We start from the raw sequence: 17,318 nt of genomic DNA, 5'->3' as shown, positions 1-17,318 counted from the left end.
GAGCATTCATGGCTGTTCCCCATGTAACCTAATGAGACCAACAGACAAACTTTTCTAATGGACAACTGCAGCAGAGCAAACAGAATAAATTTAAACAATGCAGCAGTAGCACCACTGCCATTCTTTAAAGGTGGTCACTGCAAGGGTGGTTGCCACTGCCATCATTCTGCCTCACCAGCATGGCAGAATGGAATAGCAAGGGAAAAGGCTTCTACCAGTTGGGTTTTCTGACACTCTTATAGCTTGGAATTAACATACACACATCCATTCATTTGTCATACTTGAAATGCTATAAACTGAGACAGAGCTACAGTTTATTAGCACAGCAAAACAAGGCATTATGTCTAAATGGCCACTGTAACTATATCAGTGGAAGCAGTAAGAGTGCCCACACAGACCTGTGGAGTGAGCTCACCTCACTTCAGGTGCCTGCTGGGATGGCGTCAGCCCAGCTGAGGACATCAGGGTCTCTGTGCTGCCTTTCACTGCCTTCAAAGATAAGGCAACGTTATTTCCCAAAGGCCCGTTGGAAATCAGTCCAGTCTGAATGGGGAAGAATGAGATAAGAAACTCAAAACACCAGCCAGGACAAGACAAGCTAACATTTCAATATGATTTACATATAAACGGCAAAAATAGGATTCATTAAACTCCAGACTGGGCTTTACTAATACAAATTCTTTAAGAAATTTATGGCATTTACCTGCAGTACAATACAGCAAAAATGAAGTTTAACTATTAAAAGGGTATGTTGTCTGATTTACTCCAGCTGAATTAGTTTGCTTTGTTTTTGAAGGTCTATAAATTAATGTACCAGATCAAACTATTAAAAATTATTGTATTTTATTATTTAACTTGAACTCCTGTTTCTTAATCATGACAAAAGCTTTCACTTTTTTCTTTAAGAAATGGTCAAGTAACTCACTGGCACTATCCACCTCGGTGTTACAATGGGCTGAGAAGACACCTACAAAAAGCAAACAAAAACTCAATTAAAAGGTTGAAAGCAGTTAAGAAACGTTGTCAAAATAGCATACCTCCCAAAACAACACCTCCCCCAAACCAATCTCAGATATTTGCCCTTTGTTAGCCTTTGAATCACGCTAGTGATTAACTGGAGATGTGGCACCCACTGAGCACAGAGCCAGACACTCACTGGGTGCAGTTTCAACTCAGTGCTCCCTTCCAAAGGCAAGAATCCATCATCTTTTAGTGCTTTGTGGACAATCTTAATCCAGAGGACACTACTGTGAAGAGTTCAAAAGTCCTCCTACTTCCCCCTTTCTCTTGGTGCATACAATAGAACTCATTTTTGCCAGCATAGATTACAAGAGATTTCTTTTTATCTATATAAGGCTTGATTAGTATTACAAGTTTACTAATCAAGTATTTGTGTGTATATCTATATATACACAGACATATACACATGTACATACATCTTCAAAATATAATTTCTGAATTATGTATTTCTGAACTCTTACATATCCCTTATTAAGTGTGAGAAGCAGGCTGGCACTTGCAGCTCTACTAAAACAGTACTAGAGCTTCCTGTGGCACACATACAGGTTCACTCTCCAGGCTCCTTCATTTCCCTGCAAAGCTGTCACATCTACATCCCTACACCAGCCACCCTGCAGGTGGGGGCCATGTGAGCAGTGATCCCTGTCCATCACTTTTTTCCATTGCTGCAGATCCAAGCCTGGCAGACAGACACTAAAGCCAGAGAAGAGTCCATGAGTAAAAATCACTGTTATGTGCAAAGGAAAAAGTCTGGGTTTGAAATACATTTACCCGAGGTGTGGCTTCTGTAAAGTCAATTAGATTCTCTGTCAGTGATGTTAAGGAAACGTCCTGGTCATCTGGAGTGCTCTATGGAATAAATCAGTTTTGAATTGAATTCCCAGTAGCAACCACACAGGTCTACTGAATACTCTAGTGGCTTCCTGAGTTATAGACCAGTATCTTTAATGAACATTACTTTTTATCAGGCTTATTTTTTCACGTCTTTCCATTTGATCTTTAAAAATAGCCTTTTGATTTCCCTTATTCTCATTAATGTACTGGAAAAAACATGATTGCTACTGTAAGCAAGGCAGTGAAACTGTCCCCTCCCCTCTGTGAAGGTGGGGTATGCACCATTTGAAAGCTCAGCAAGGTCTAGAGTGGGGTGTTTAATTCAGTGAAATTTATGATTATTCAGTGGGATCAACTATGTAATACTGGTTTAGAGGCCAAACAGCTACAGGGCAGGATGTTTTGGTCATCCAGAACAACCTGTCAGTCGGCTCAAGTAAAGGCAGCACAGGTCCAATGCTATTGGATGGACTCTGCTTACTTCTAGAGAGGGACAAAAGAAATTTTAATCCCCGAATTTGTGCTCTTCATGGAATCCAGTTAAAAATACCTTAAGGTAACTAGAACATAACAAATGAACATCTAAATTTAAACTTTTCCTTCTGTAGTTCTTTTGATGGGAACTGCCTATGTCAGAATTTCATCCCTACCACCTTCTTACTGGAGCATGAAATCCTTGGGATGCAAGGGGCTCCCTCCAGTGTGAGAAAAATAACCAGTTCAGAAAAATAAGAGTTATGCCATGAACTGGAAAGGACACGCAGAAATGGCCTTTGGAAAGATCTGTGCAGTGTCCCTGCCTGCTTCAGAAAGCACTCTCTGGCATTCCCCAGCGGCTGGCATTCACAGAGCTATGAGAGGCATGCAGCAAGGTCTGCTGGGCTTGCCTGGAGGCATCAGAACTCAGAATGTGACAGAAACCTTCCAGGCTGGCAGGTGGTGATACCTTTGAAACAGCGGCCTCCTCAGCTGGAGCCAGATTAGCTGGAATTAGCAGGTCCTCGTGGTTAGAGTCAGCATTGTCCTCATTCAAGGTATTACTGAAAGGGGAAAACATCCTCATTAGCACTCTGCCCGGATAGCATGGAACAGGGCTGCTTCCCGGACAGCTCAAAACCTTGACACCAGTTCCAGGGAGGCAGACAAAAGACTGGTGTTCGTATGTTGATGTAAATGCCTTCCAACTACCTCCACAGATTACTGCTCTCTCCCACAGCTCCAGCTACAGCTGTGCATAGACCCAACGGTATCCATGTCTTCTATCTCAAAGGAGTTTCTTCAGCCCCTGTGTCTAATTTGCCTGAAGCCTTTCCTGTCATCCTCTTATCTTCCTCTTTAGAGTCAGGGGCAGCAGGATGTCAGGAATCTCAGTCCTTTCACAAGATGAGAGAGATTCTCTTACTGCTTGCAAGGATACTCACCCCGAGGCCTGGCCCACTGATTAACTGCTGCAACGGTAATTAAAAATGCATCCCTAAACCTAGTTAGATGTAGCCGAAATGCTCAGCAACTGTTCCTCATCTTTTCAGCCCTCATCATACCCTGTACGTGGTCCCCTTACCCCAGAACCATGTTTCTCCAGAGTCACTTACGGAACAAAGGTGTTTGAAGCAGGGATTGCTTTCAGCAGCTCTCTTGGATCTTGAAATACTGGACTGGTTGCTGGGGGACTGCTCTGTGATTTGCCTGACAGGATAAGGTTCCTGGCACAAACCAACAAAAAACAAAAAGAGAAAACAGGTACAACCTTCCATGGAAAGCTCTTTATGAATCACTTGTTACAACAAAGTTTTGGGACTGCTAATGTAGATTTTGTTTGTACATTTTATTTACAGTATCACCCTCTGCTCTTTGAGATGTGCCACATGTGCATCGTCACAAATGGTCAAGAAGTTAGATGTGGTAACCTTTTACATTTTTTAATTCCTGCTGTCCCACTGGACCTGCAATCATTTCATATTTAGTAATTCTCAGGAAACTGGCACTGCAGGAGTTTGTATACAATTTCTTTTCCTCCACTAGAAAACATCTACTGTGAACAGACTCATCCCCTCTCCCCACACCGAAGTTGTTCACATTTCAGAAATAATTAGTGATTGAAATTGCTGTTTTAACAATGGTCATCAGGTATGGGAGAATAAAGAGCATCTGTATTATCTTGTATATAATAACACTTAGCAGTTATAATCCTGGTTTTCTTCTCAAAACCACTTCACACTCACGAGGTTAAGGTACCCTATGCAAGGTAAAATGCAATGGTGACTGAGCCACTGGCAGACCACACTAAACTGCAGATTCTCAGTTCTGCAGTGAGGTAACTAAATGACATGTTTCTTACAAATCTATTCACTACCTGGCAGCAGCCTCCTGAATATTGGAATTCTTGACACCTGTCATGCTGTCATCTTTTCCAACCTGAGAAGAAGAAATGAACAGAGACAGACATTTGTGATACCTGTTTGCATCTTGTGTCAGTTCTGAGATTCACAGTAGAGTCTCTATCCCAGCACAAAAAAGTGCTGTTCATCTACAACTCAGGGACTTAGAACATCAATTCCATGACAACTTCAGTGCAGAAATAAAAACAGTTCACCAACAAAACCAAATAAAATACTGTTATTTGGTAAGGAATTTACTACAACATGCAAAAAGCCCAGTCTTAGTGACTTAATTGCTTGATTAGAAGGCAACCTCTGGAGGTTACCTGTCTCAATGACCTCTCAAACCAGGGCTTACACACGGTCTTGTCCTGTTACCTGCTGAGTATCATCAAGGACAGAAATTCCTCCTTGGGCAACCATTCCAGTACAGAACCATTATCACTGTGAGAAGCCCTTGACTCTGCCTTGGACAAGGCTCCTGGAACACCCTTATCTGCAAGGTACCTTCTCCAACACCAGGCAATTGAAGAGAAATAAAACATTTGAGAGCGTCACAGCTCTGCTCAGTCGAGTATTTACCTTGTGCCCTGCTTCTGCCTGGGCCTTCAGGATATTGCTTTTGAGATCTGCTGGAAGCCACTTGGCTGCTACCATTGGGCTCTCGATTGCATTGTTAAGACATTTATCTGTCAACTTCACCACTTCATCCTAGACAGGAAAACATCTTTATCAGAAGCAGTTTCCACACGGACAAGTCTGGGTGGAAGTTTATCAACATCTCTAAATAACAAGGCTCTGAAGCCAAAGAGAAGTCAGCAGATTTATATTGAAATGAAAAAGCAATTTTTCCTTTATTTTGGAACTCATTTATAATGTTAAGCAACACATAAAGGAAAAAAAGCACAATGCTTGAATATGGATATGCAAACTGCTGTGCTAAAAATACAGTGTGCAAGAAATGAAGTGCATCCTAAAACTGCAGCCTAGTTTACTGAGAGGAGATTAATATAACAGCCATTTTATCAGGTCAGTGTAGCCTAAGTAAAAGTTGATCATTTACTCTCAAATGCAAGTTGGGAAGATTTTTAATTTAAAATCCACTTGTAAGTTAGACCAAGAGTTTAATTAATGTGCTACTAACTACTTCTCCCACCACTGATTATATCAGAGCAAACTGGCAGCCAGATACATAATGAAGAGAAGTAAGAACGAGATACCTTTCACTACAGTATCTTTCATTATGAGAATTTCATTTCTTAATTATAAAATGTTAATTAAGCATTCAATCTACTAATTGCTATTTGAATAGTGGCAGAAGTTAATTAGCTGAGTGAAAACTAAACCCTGTGACCTTCCTTCTGAGGGTATGACTCAGCAGGGGGAGACAGAGTCCTGCTTTCCTCACCATATGCCACGGTCTAGGGCAGGCTGTTCCCCCTGTGCTGCAGGACTGCCCCGAGCAGGGACAACCCTGCTGCACTGCCACCTGCACCAACTGCAGCGTGCCCAGGAGGAATGGAGCACATTGCAAAGAGAAGAGCAGAACAGAGGAGTTAAAAAGAGGTGAACACCTGTCCCCCCACAGCTCTCCATCCACTGTCAGATCTCTACATTCCCTGGAGACACTGCTGAGAACTTGTAGTTATTTTGTCTTTAGAGAGGGGAAAAACATTTTCTTTTTTTTTTGTCTCTTTGTAAATCGCCTTTTGGGATATCCAAACAAGATCTTAGGAGACTATCTAAAGGAGAATCCATTTTCAAATTTTGACCCAGTCAGCAATGAACTTCACAAAATATTCAAGGGTCACTGTCAGCATAAAAGCTATGAGGACCAACAGTACTTTTAAGTACTTTTATTTCAGAGAAGTTGCTGGAATTACCAAAAGGAATAATTACAACTAAATTATTATTATTTATACAGCTGCAGCACCCACTGAGATAATCTTTAAGTCTTTACTGGACCTCACTGAAGCAGATGCCATGTGTGACACTACCTGTACAGGATTTTGAATGCATTATTCCACTAATACAATAAATCAGATCATTTTAACTGAGCACATCAGTACACTGGTGCTTGAAGTACCATTTTATTGTTTAACTTCCTCTCAGCTTCCTCCACCTGAAAAATCAATTTAATTAGGTCACTCTAGTCTATTAACAATTAGACTCCCTACTTTTGAAAAAGCTTAGCACAATTACAGAATATTTTAATTTAATAGAGCATAAATTTCCTACCACCAAGGAAGCATTTCCCTCAATATTAATGATCCATTTTTTCGACCCTATTTTGCACTTGAAAAAAGCATAGGTGTCTTACAGGTTTTTTAATGAAAAAAGCATGTAGCTAGAGGGAAAAGTATCCAGCACCTGCTAATGCCTCCAGATGTCTAATTTACAAGACATTTCAGGTGTTCACACAAAACGCTGAAGCTGCGGGGGTTTGTCATTATTCCAGCTCATTAGGAACGTTTGCTGTTTCCATGGACCAGACAAACTACACTTGTACTGTGTTCTTCAATTAAAACATGGAGCTAGGCAGTGATGCAAAAAGGCAAGGAAAGATTAAAGGCAGTAACAAGGCATGTGATCCCAACCCTTTGTGCTTTTGAGTTCTGTTCCCAGTGCCACTAAAACTCACTTTGTGCAGGAAGATGGAGCCTAATACAGGTACATTTTGAACCAACTTCCATGCATTTACAGATCACAACAAATTCAGAGAAAGTAAACCCTCACGTCCTTGTATTTCTGACTCAGGAGCAGACTTTGAAGACGGGCAAACAGGGTGAACCTCTATTGTTCATTTCCCTTCAGAAGCTGATGAAAGCAGAGCACTGGTGTATTTAAAGCTATTTGCTCTCTTTGCCAGATCTGGTCACTGCACTACTGAAAGCTGGGAACAGGACAAAGTCTCATTCTTCCATCCCAACAGATTTTGGCAGTGAGCAGCAGAGAAAAATGAAGCCATTCATTCCCTGGCTTCCTCTTTTTCTCTAGAAGAACAGGGTAGCTAGATAAATATTTCCCTATCAAAGGAATCAATCAGGATTGATTGATTGCAAGCATAGAATTACATAAAGATGGCTGTCAGGCCATCTCTATCTCCTGATGGAAAACAGTTAAAGATTTTTAATTAACAAAGCTGAAGTGAGTTGGCATATAACAGTGTCATGAAGTTCAGGATGCAGCTCTGCCTTCAGGAGTAGAAAGATAACACTTTCTCCCAATGCATTTTCCAAACCTCTTATGTACTGTAACAGTTTCTGCATGTGCTGAAATTTGTAATCACACACCTTCAGAGAGAATGCTGTAATACTGCATTCCCTCTGAAATAATAGCAAGCTCCAGGATCTAAACTTATTGCAAGGTTTTAGCAGATATATTGCAGTCTTATGCAATTCCGCCAGAAGAGGATAGCACAAACACTTTTACTAACAGATTAAGAAGAAAAGTAAGTACAGGAGAAGAGCCCACAGGTACATTTTATAACAAACACCATAAATGAAAGCTTCTATGTTTTCTAAAGCAGCCTTCAAAGGCAGGAAACAGAATTTTTAATGGTGACTTTTAGGTCACTCTTTTCAGGACTGGTTTTCAAACCATTAACCTTCCTCTCTGAAGGGCGTGCTCATTTGGTGCTACTGTAACCTACATATCTTTGCAATCTGAAGCATTGGGAATTTCAAGTATGCAGAGAGTCTCTAATCTTTGTCTATCTTTTTTAAACAAACACTCTCAAGTGACTTCTTGGTAAACTACATCATAGGTGGAAAAGTTTTATTCTGTCTCTTCTACCCTAAAAAAACCTCCAATGATCTACTCTTACATTTTCCTAATATAATTTGCACTTCCTTCTTGAAAGCTGAACTGTGTTTTATTACCTATTGGCATACTGTAGATCCATAATTCTCTGTTATGCAAATGTTCTTGCTCTCTAATCAGATTACTGTCCTCCCAGTATCTATAACCTCTGAAGTTCCTTGGCACCTTATGTGACAGCAGCTGGATGACTGTGACTGTTCTGTATTGGCAGCTGTTTGTTAGATTAGCTCATTACAGGAATCTTAGCTTGCTTATTATAAATCAGCCACAATTTAAAAACCTCTGAAACAGGTCCAGGCCATTCTCTTCAATGAACCAATTAAATGTTTTTCCCTCTCTCTGTCTGAACTAAAGTGCAGCTCAACAGGCTAAAATATTCTTGAATACACTGTGTTCGTTTGCTTTAGTTTATGTAGAAGCAGTGTTTCAGCATAACAGGACTGACAGTCTACTGACTAATCTTCTTAGAGACCTGGTAATCTTTTTAATGCACTCACCAAGCAGAGAGGTGCACCAGGCAGCCCTGACAGCAGCCCTTAAAGGGGACATGAGCCAAGCAGCCTGCAGCACCACCCACAGCAGCAGCCTCCTCTCACTTGGAGGTGGAAAACAAACGCTTAGGAATGGGCTTAGCTCAAACACACACTGCTGAACACCTCTCCTGGCACCTGGTTCCTGTTACTATTGAGGGAGCAAGAAAAATCATAGCTGCTTCACTCAGAGCTAGATAAATCCTCGGGCCTCCCTGCAAGGGAGGGTAGCCTAAACAGAGATAACACTGCCAGGTGTTTCACTCTCGCTGCTTGCTCAAAACACAAAAATCTCCCAAAGATTTTGCATCAAAGAAAGCAGAGTAATGAAAAATAAATTTCATTTTTAAAGCTCATTAAAAAAACACAGAAGAATATCCTGTCTGGAGGTAGTTGTCTGATAACCAGTGAATCTATCAAAGTTCACTGCTGTTGTTAAGGGAGGATCCTGGCTTCTCCATCCCTTCTAGCAACAGCACTTATTTTCACTATGGCCCTGGCATTTCTTTGACCCCTTCCCTGAACCTATTTAACTCATTATTTACCAACTTAAAGAGCAAACTAAAAACCTAAAGAAACCCAGCACCTCGACAAAAAGTTCAAAACAAAGGCAGGAAAAAATGTTTTGCCAGTTTGTAGATATATTTGTTCAGTAAAACCTGCAATGATTCCTGGTGGTGAGAGAGGAGAGAGGGAAGCTGAAGAGGAAGGAGGGAGAAGAGAACCCCCACCCTGTTCAGGGCACTCAGGCTTGTACTTGGCTCAGCTGCCCGTGAAGTGCAGCCTGGCTTGCTCAGAGTGATTTGAGAGCAGTAAATCAAACCATATCAACTCCTCTTTGTGTAAACACCAACACCTACATCAGAGAGCAGGTACAAACTGGCCACTTAACAGGAGGGATGGATCATCAGCAAACTTGACTCAAAATAAAGCATCTTGGTTTTGATGCTTCTTCTTGGAATTGAAAAATGCCAGGAAAGCAGCTCAGCCCTTCCAGACAGAGGGTGGTGAACTACCCAACACCATGCAGGCAGTAACCTACAGATAAAGACAACTGACAAACATTTCAAGCATTTATGCCTTTTACTCCCACTGATTTTAGAAAATCTCACCAGGGTACAAGTCTGCACACATGCACCTCTGCCCCCATCTTTATCTCACTGCCTTGTCACACACAGGTTTATAGATCATAAAGCATTTGTATTTCCATTGCTATCCCCCAGTATGACTCACTCATTGCAAACAGAGCAAGGCAAGTAGAAGGCTTTTCAGAAGGATCTGAACAAGATCCAGGACTGTAGCAGGGGAATGGAGGCCAGTTACCTGGATGTTTATGTTTACATTGGGACGCTCAGTCGGCACGGGGCTGCTGCGCTCTGTCTCCAGCTGTTTCAGTTTCAGGAATGTGTCTTCAAATGCTGAAAAAGACAAAAAAGGTATAATCTTCCTAATGTTCCATGGACTTATTTGACTTTTAACTTGCCTTATTCCTGAATACTAATTACATAATTTTGGAGTTGTGCAAAAAAGCACAGGGATGGGGGAACAATCTACTTGCTCAAGCTTCGGTGCAAATTTCAAGCCTGCAGACTGTGTGCACCAAACGACAACACTGCACTCCTGGGGGCTCATTGACCCAGCCATCCTCACAGTGAGCAACAAAACACAGAGTTAATTGCTTAGATGGTTGCACTTTACTGTATTTGTGGACAAAGTCACATCCAATGTAGAACTGACATTTTACTTGTATCACTGTCCTTGTTGTTCCAGTAATAGGTAAAACTGTCCTTATGCATACAATCCTGCATTTTTCGTAAGGAAACAATCTCACATCAATCTATTATTTCATCTTGATCTCACACATCACAATATGGAAAAATCTGTCAGTTTGCTTACGATCAGAGTCTGCTTTGTCTGCAGCAGTTTCCTTTGTGCCAGGACTAACAGCCTCTTCTGAATCTCCTGCTGCCAAGCCAACAACTGGACGGCCCAGGGCATCATCCACACAAGTTTCTGGCAAGTCTGTGCTGTCTAGCAAATCAACAAGAGGTATGCTGCAAGGGCAGAAAGATGGGCAGAGAGACGCACAATCATGTTACCACTCTTCCTGTAACAAGAAATAGCTTTAACACATGCAATGTCTTTTTTAAAGCTGTCTTCTGCTGATCAGCCACAATCTAGAAAAACTGTTTCAGGTACCTAACAGACATTGGTTTTCAGCGAGCTTAAGAAACATGAAAAAGGGAACATTTCATATTTGTATAAGAGAGTTCTTAACAGAACAGGTCCATGTTGCCTGCTGTGTCATTACATAGCAGTGGAAAAAGTGAAGAGAGAAGAAGGGAAGTTTTTATCCATGAAATACACTCTTTGGAACAAACACTTGCAGTTTTTCTAAAAAACTTAATGTACCCTTTAGGATTTTACAAGAAAAAAAGAAAAGTTAGGGCAAGGGAAGTTGGTATCACAAAAAGCTGTTTGTGCAGCACTTCACCCACCACTGGTAAGCAGAACAGAGGGCAGAAGGGTGCACTGCACAGGACTGCTCTGACACTTATGGTCAGGCATACCTAGAACCAGTTTTGTTAACTTAGGCAGAGCAATGAATGAAACCTTAGCAGTCACAGTGTTTTATGTGAACCACAGCGTGTACTCTGTACCCTGTCAGGATCACTTGTTTCACCTCTCTTGGTTTCTGATGGAAATGTCTCCTTTTAATTTTGCCCTATGAGCTCTATTTTCAATGAACAAGGAAAAAGAGTTACAAAAACAAAAATTATATTACGATGTTTATGTTGAGCAAGCAGTCAAGAATCTCATACATCTCTCTAAAGCTTGGAAACAGCTAAAGCTATCCAAAGAGCAAACACAGAAACCACTGCTGCACAATGCAATGGTTCATCAGACAGCCTGTGCACACAACTGCAGCTTTACTGCTGCCCAGCTCAATCAACAACCACTCTCTAGCAACAATCACAGTTTGGCTGCAATATTGATTTAAGAAAAATCTATCAATCCCTTTTGCAAGTCCTGTCCCAAATATGAGAACAATGATATCAAGCCCATACCCACCACAACAGAATAGAACCTACCCTTAAGCACAGACAAGAGACATTTTCTACTTGACAGTTTAGACCAGCTTCTCCCTTACCACTACCAGGTTAGTGCCTCATGCCCTGCTCCAGTCCCTGGAACCTGGAAGCAATGTCCGGTTGTGACTACAGAGGCTGCAGGGAAAAACTCCTTCCCCTTCAGCTCAAGCACACAAAGAATTCTTTCAATGTTAAATATATACCTCTGAATCAGATTACAGGATATCACTGTTCTAGTGCTAATAATGTACAAATCATTTTAAGTCAATTTATTGCTGTGAGGCATATTGAGGCCACTGGCTTGATTCTCTTAAAGCAGTGGAATAAGAAGCTACTAGTAAAGCAAATAATAGGGAAAATTTTTCAACTTCCTGTGCAGCCTGGCTCTGCATCACTAATGGGAAAAGGCAAACAGCACACAGTCTTGCAGAGAGGGAATGACAGATACAGAGATTTAATTGCTAGAACTAATAGACAGGAAGAGATGCTCTTCCAATTAAGGCAACAAAGAAAGTGGGACTGAATCCCATACCTTACTTTGCTGATACATGAGTCGAAATGTTTTATAATCTTCACGTGGAGACAACAATTTTCTTCCTATTTTCTGACAATTTTCTGTAAATAGTCTCCAATCTTTAATACGACCACCATTTCAAGAAGTTCAGATTTTACCTACACCATTAAGTTGCTGACACCATGACAGTTTGAAGGAACTTTCACCTCACATCAGGACAGGGCATCAGGGAAATGAAATGAATTTTAGATAAACTAAAGGAAGCCTCCTAAGTCAAGATTCAAGTAGGAATTGACCCCTCTTGCCTTCAGACCCACTGAAACACCTCCTGAGCCACCTGAGACAGGCAGTCAGTAAGAGGAAAGTCGTACTTGAGAGACCCTCAGCTACTGGAATTTGCAGGCATGAGTTCTCCAAAGAGCAGCAAAACTTTTGAAGCCTCCCAGACCCTTCACCCTCTTCAAAGCACCAGCAAGAAGATTACCAGGCAGGCTTCATAAATGGCTCAATCATGAATGCAAAAAGCACAAAAAACTTGAATCACTGCACAGAATTTCTGACACCTCTTACAAAATACTCACAAACTGGCACACCAGCCATAAGGGAAATTGTCCAAGGCTTCCCAGGAAAATTAGGGCTTCTACCAGTCAGCTCCCAGTACTCAGGAACTGAACAGGTATTAGCCTTCCACAAACCTGCATTTACCCACACACAAAGGGATATTTTGAACTTTGCATAGTAATAACTGCTAGGCTTTATGTCTTCAACCAACTTCTACCATCATATTTTAAGAAATATTCTCTGGGAAATGCTGATAAAAGATACCAGGAGTTCAAGCCACATAAATAACGATGAATATAGGAATAATGAAGGGTTGCAATGCATGTAAAGGTCTATCAACACATTAATAAGTCACTACATGCTCAGGGAGCTCACACAGTTAAGGCAGTAGCTAATGCATTAACCCTTCTTTTTGCCTGGCCCATATATTGGTATAAATAGGTACCACACTGCATTCAGTGTATAACATGACTGAGAAAGCTCTCAGTTAAAAGTGGTGTGAGATATCTTGTCTTTTTCTCGCTCAACTACACAGACATTATACGATACTGTAAACAACTTATTTTCATTTGCATATTCTCATGCAACTTTATAAATAAGAAAGAAACAAATGAGTTTGCTTCACTCCAGAAGTTTACAACATCCACCATTCCAAACCTAAAACTAAAAAGAGCACAAGAGATTGTTCCAATTAGCTTGGTAGGTGTCACAGATCTTTAGTTTACAGCTTGTTCATACTTTTTTTTTAGCAGTGTTGTAAAATAGAGAGACATACTTCATTAGCAAACACTTTCCCCCCATCAGATGTGGGGGTGAGGAGGCCAAAATATCTCATGCAATATTAAGTTATGTCTTCGCTGACACTTATTTCTTGGTTCTTCAGGTCTGGATATCTGAAAATAATGTTTTTTTTATTTCTGGGCTCTGTGGCAATTTGAAACATAGTGAAATAATTTGAAAATAATTCAAACAACACCTTTATCCTAAAAGCTACATAATTAACTATAATTAACTATAATCCTATATTAACTTCAAAAGCTCTCTGTCACCATTTTCCCTTTTTTTTTTAATAGGAAAAGAATATTGCAATTTAAAAGCAACAAACTTCACAAAACACAAGAAAAAAGTTTGTTCAAGGGTAAAGGTTTGTTCTTCGTGTTGTTAAAGGCCCCCAAGAATACCACTGACCCATGAAGCTGGAGTCTTAACCTCTGACTTAACAATTAACCTTGTGAATCATATGGTAGGACTGGTGTTTGTCAGGAAATCTGTTTCTTTTCAACTGGACCAGAAAAGCAAAAAAGAAAGAAAAAGTTGTAAAGCAAAAAAAAATTTAAAAAATTACTCTTTGCCTTTTTGACAGTTCTGTTAAATTTATTCTTAAAAAATTTAAAATAATTCTATTCCATTTCCAAACAATATTTCTCAGAAGAGGTCTTATTGAGAAAAAAAAGGTTGGTTTTCAGATCAACCACATATCTTAAGATATTTTTACATGATCATGGTTCAAAAGAAGGGCCAGTTACATCCTCTATTTCTCAGATTTTTGAACCCATATTATAACCCACTGGTCATATACGCAGTTTTAAAATAAATGTGACTTCCTGCATGTCTCTCAAACCCAGCTAAAAAAACTGGATCTTTCGCTCATTAAGAAAAACTTTAACACAATCTTAAAAACATATCTATCTATATGCACACATAGATAGATATATATACTGTTTTTAAAATAAGAGTAATGCGTGGCTTCTGGTCTATATGTCGTTTTTCTTTGAAGACTCACTACCAGCAGCACAATCTGCAGAGCCTTTGTAATAAAAGCTTCTGCCCCTCTATAGCCAGCTCCGGGCGCGTAGTCCTTGTCCCAGAGGGAGCTCGGGAGGCGATTTCCCAGCCTGTGCCGGGGAGCAGTCCCGAGCTGCGGCCGGCCCCCGAGTCACAGCGTGGTGATGGCGGCCTGCAGCGCGCAGGCAGCGCCGGGCAGCCCCGCGCTCCTGGCGCTGCGCTCGGGCACCAACGCGGGGCTCGCTCCGTCCGTGGCGCGGCTCCTCGGCGGGGCCCACGCGGCTCCACCACGCTGACAGCGGCCGGCGGCGTCGGGGGGCCTGGAGCGGTGGGGAGCGGGAGGGGGAAAATTAGTCAGCGAGAAACGAGGGGGAAAGGGTGGGAAAGTAAAGCAAAGGTGAGGGCCAGGAGATTGATGCGAAAAGACAAGGAAAAGGGGCATTCCTGGAAGGTGAATACGGGAGGGAAGAGGCATGCAAGCGCAGGTGCACATGAGGACGCTGCCAAATAAACCCTTTTCTGCACAGCATCGTGCACGTTTCTGCACAGGTCTGAATTGACTCTCACGTATATGTTGCTTACACTTCCCAAATGTAAAGCACTTCATTTTCAAAACACTTCATAGAAGTAAGCAAGAATTATGTGCATTTTACAGATGGGAGAAAATAATGGGAATGAGAAACAGACCTCAAGTATACAGCACATTTTGTTTGCAGAAAACAAGTTTAAGTGGTAGCTCTAAATGTACACCTGAAGCAAACACCTAAAGCAATACCAGTTTTAAAAGTGCCTGAGAAGTGCAGATTCTAAAGCAAATTGAAAAAAAAAAGTAGAAGAAAATAGAAGCTCAGAAGAAATGAACATTACTGTGCAGAAACAAACAGTAGAGCAAACGAATCATCCACAATTTAGGTGACTAAGGGATTAATACTATTTAAGAAGCTGTCTGCAGCTATAACTTGCATTAACATTTAAATTTAGCTGGAAAAGAACCATTTTACAAAAGGTCACAACACAAACTAAGACCTCACTTTCTAATTTTGCATATGAAAGCACAATGGCTTGTAAGTTTTAAATTTAGAGTTCCTAAAATCAAACCCACAGAAATGCTGTGCACAGTTATGGCCACTCTTTGCCACAGTTGGTATGAATTCCTCCAAAAGCTAGAAAGAGGTGCAAGGGAGAACATCACTTTATTCAGTCTTTTGAAAAATATTATTGTGCAGGAGCCCCTAGCTAGGAAACTGGAAGGCTTTAGGCACAAACATCTCCAAAGCAGAAGGGGTAAGCAATTAATGGAAAACAGCTGAATTTTAAAATACTTGAAAAATGGACAATGATCTGTAAACTGTTGTCTGTGTAGCACTAGGGTCCTTCACCAGTATGTTTTAAGAGAGGCTGATAAAAGGTACAGTCATATATCAAAAAAGTGCTTGGAAAAAAGCACTTCATAAACTACTCAAGTAAGGAAATTCCTAAAACAAAGGTATTCCTTCAGTTTAATGTAAAAGATTCGATTTAATGAGCCAAATCTAAACAAAGTGGAAGGATTGTTGCTGTTCACATCGAGGGGTCAGACAGCCTTCAGCTCAAATTCCACCTTCTCATGTTCCAGAATAGCCAAGCAGACAGCTGAGTTGGAAGATCACACGTGTTAAGGCAGGCAAGCAGAAAAGCATGCAGGATTCACAACAGTGGTAAATGATTAACATTTGGGGATAGTCCTCCTTTAGAAAAGAAACAGGATTTATCCAAAGATCACCCATGTGTAAATTCAGAATTTTGGTTTTTGTGAAATACACTGAGGAAGTGACCCGTGAATACTGAGGGCTCCAATCCTCAACAGTTCATTCCTTTATTTTACCATTTCTCTCATGGATGTGGTTAAGGGAAAGCTACATCCACTAGCAAAAAAAAAACCTTCCCTATTTATCCCATAGTAAGGAAGTAAATATTAAAGCTCTGTCTGCTGTCCTAACTTAGCAAAAAAATCCTTCCTATCTGGCAAAGTATTTTCTACAGTCTGGCAAAATTGCTGTTGGCAGCTGCAGCATTAACATTTTAAATTAAAGGAAACATTGACATTAGGAAGGGATCTAAGCTGCAAGGTAGCCAGTAGAGGCATCTGCCAAGCAGAGTACAGAAACCCAGGAGGTCAGGACCTTACTTCTAAACCCCTTCAATCTAACTATCTACAAAATCCACAGGCCAGAAAATTTTGGTGTTCTCAACAATCTTTGGCAAGCTCTCTCTAAAAGAAGACTATTTTTCTGACAGAAAGCAAAGATAATTCATGCAGAAACAGGCCAATTAAAGACAGTAGCAGTTGAAAGGAGATCTTGTTAGCAGTGTGGAGACACCCTTGCAGGCACAATAGCCAAGTCACAGCCCCCAGCAATAAAGATGTATGTTCTGGCAATTCCATTAACCTAACCCCACTTCCCATCGAGGAAATCAGAATGTAGCTCAATTCCTGACTCAGCTCCAAACTGTTGCCTTTTTCCTACAGCTGGATTTGCCTTTTATTGCAGGCAGTACTGTTTCCAGTGAACACAGTAAAACCAGAAGACAACTACTTTCACTAACAATGTCTCAAGGAAATGTAGCACAGACACAGTAGAAGCATTGCACTCTCAATTAAAATGCATCAGTTGCCAAGAAGCTTCTTTTCTTTAGGACACACTGTTTTGGGTTACATGCAGGTATATTTTGCATTCATTCCCACTCTTCTATACAAACACTACATCCTGCAGCAGCTGGCATGTAAGCTGAGATTCCGGGA

The 17,318-nt window shown here is 40.9% G+C and overlaps 1 protein-coding gene across 4 annotated transcripts in view; it reads right to left on the bottom strand.

Annotated features, from left to right (window-relative positions):
• The window catches only part of EPB41L5 (erythrocyte membrane protein band 4.1 like 5), a 52,217-nt gene that overhangs the window by 4,943 nt on the left and 29,956 nt on the right, over positions 1-17,318 (bottom strand). For 3 of the 4 annotated variants that reach the window (XM_036386483.2, XM_036386482.2, XM_036386484.2), the window contains exons 17-25: positions 10,481-10,638; positions 9,908-10,002; positions 4,815-4,943; positions 4,208-4,269; positions 3,447-3,557; positions 2,801-2,894; positions 1,792-1,869; positions 926-967; positions 416-543 (exon numbers count right to left, since the gene is read on the bottom strand). In XM_036386483.2, coding sequence (XP_036242376.1) covers positions 416-543; positions 926-967; positions 1,792-1,869; positions 2,801-2,894; positions 3,447-3,557; positions 4,208-4,269; positions 4,815-4,943; positions 9,908-10,002; positions 10,481-10,638 — 897 coding nt within the window. The remainder of the gene's footprint in view (positions 1-415; positions 544-925; positions 968-1,791; positions 1,870-2,800; positions 2,895-3,446; positions 3,558-4,207; positions 4,270-4,814; positions 4,944-9,907; positions 10,003-10,480; positions 10,639-17,318) is intronic. The other variant, XM_054515362.1, reaches the window with a different exon arrangement.

Source organism: Molothrus ater, chromosome 7, assembly GCF_012460135.2.
Source record: "Molothrus ater isolate BHLD 08-10-18 breed brown headed cowbird chromosome 7, BPBGC_Mater_1.1, whole genome shotgun sequence".
NCBI lineage: Eukaryota > Metazoa > Chordata > Aves > Passeriformes > Icteridae > Molothrus > Molothrus ater.
Note: the sequence above shows the minus strand (reverse complement) of the source record. Positions and strands in the feature narration are given on the sequence as shown.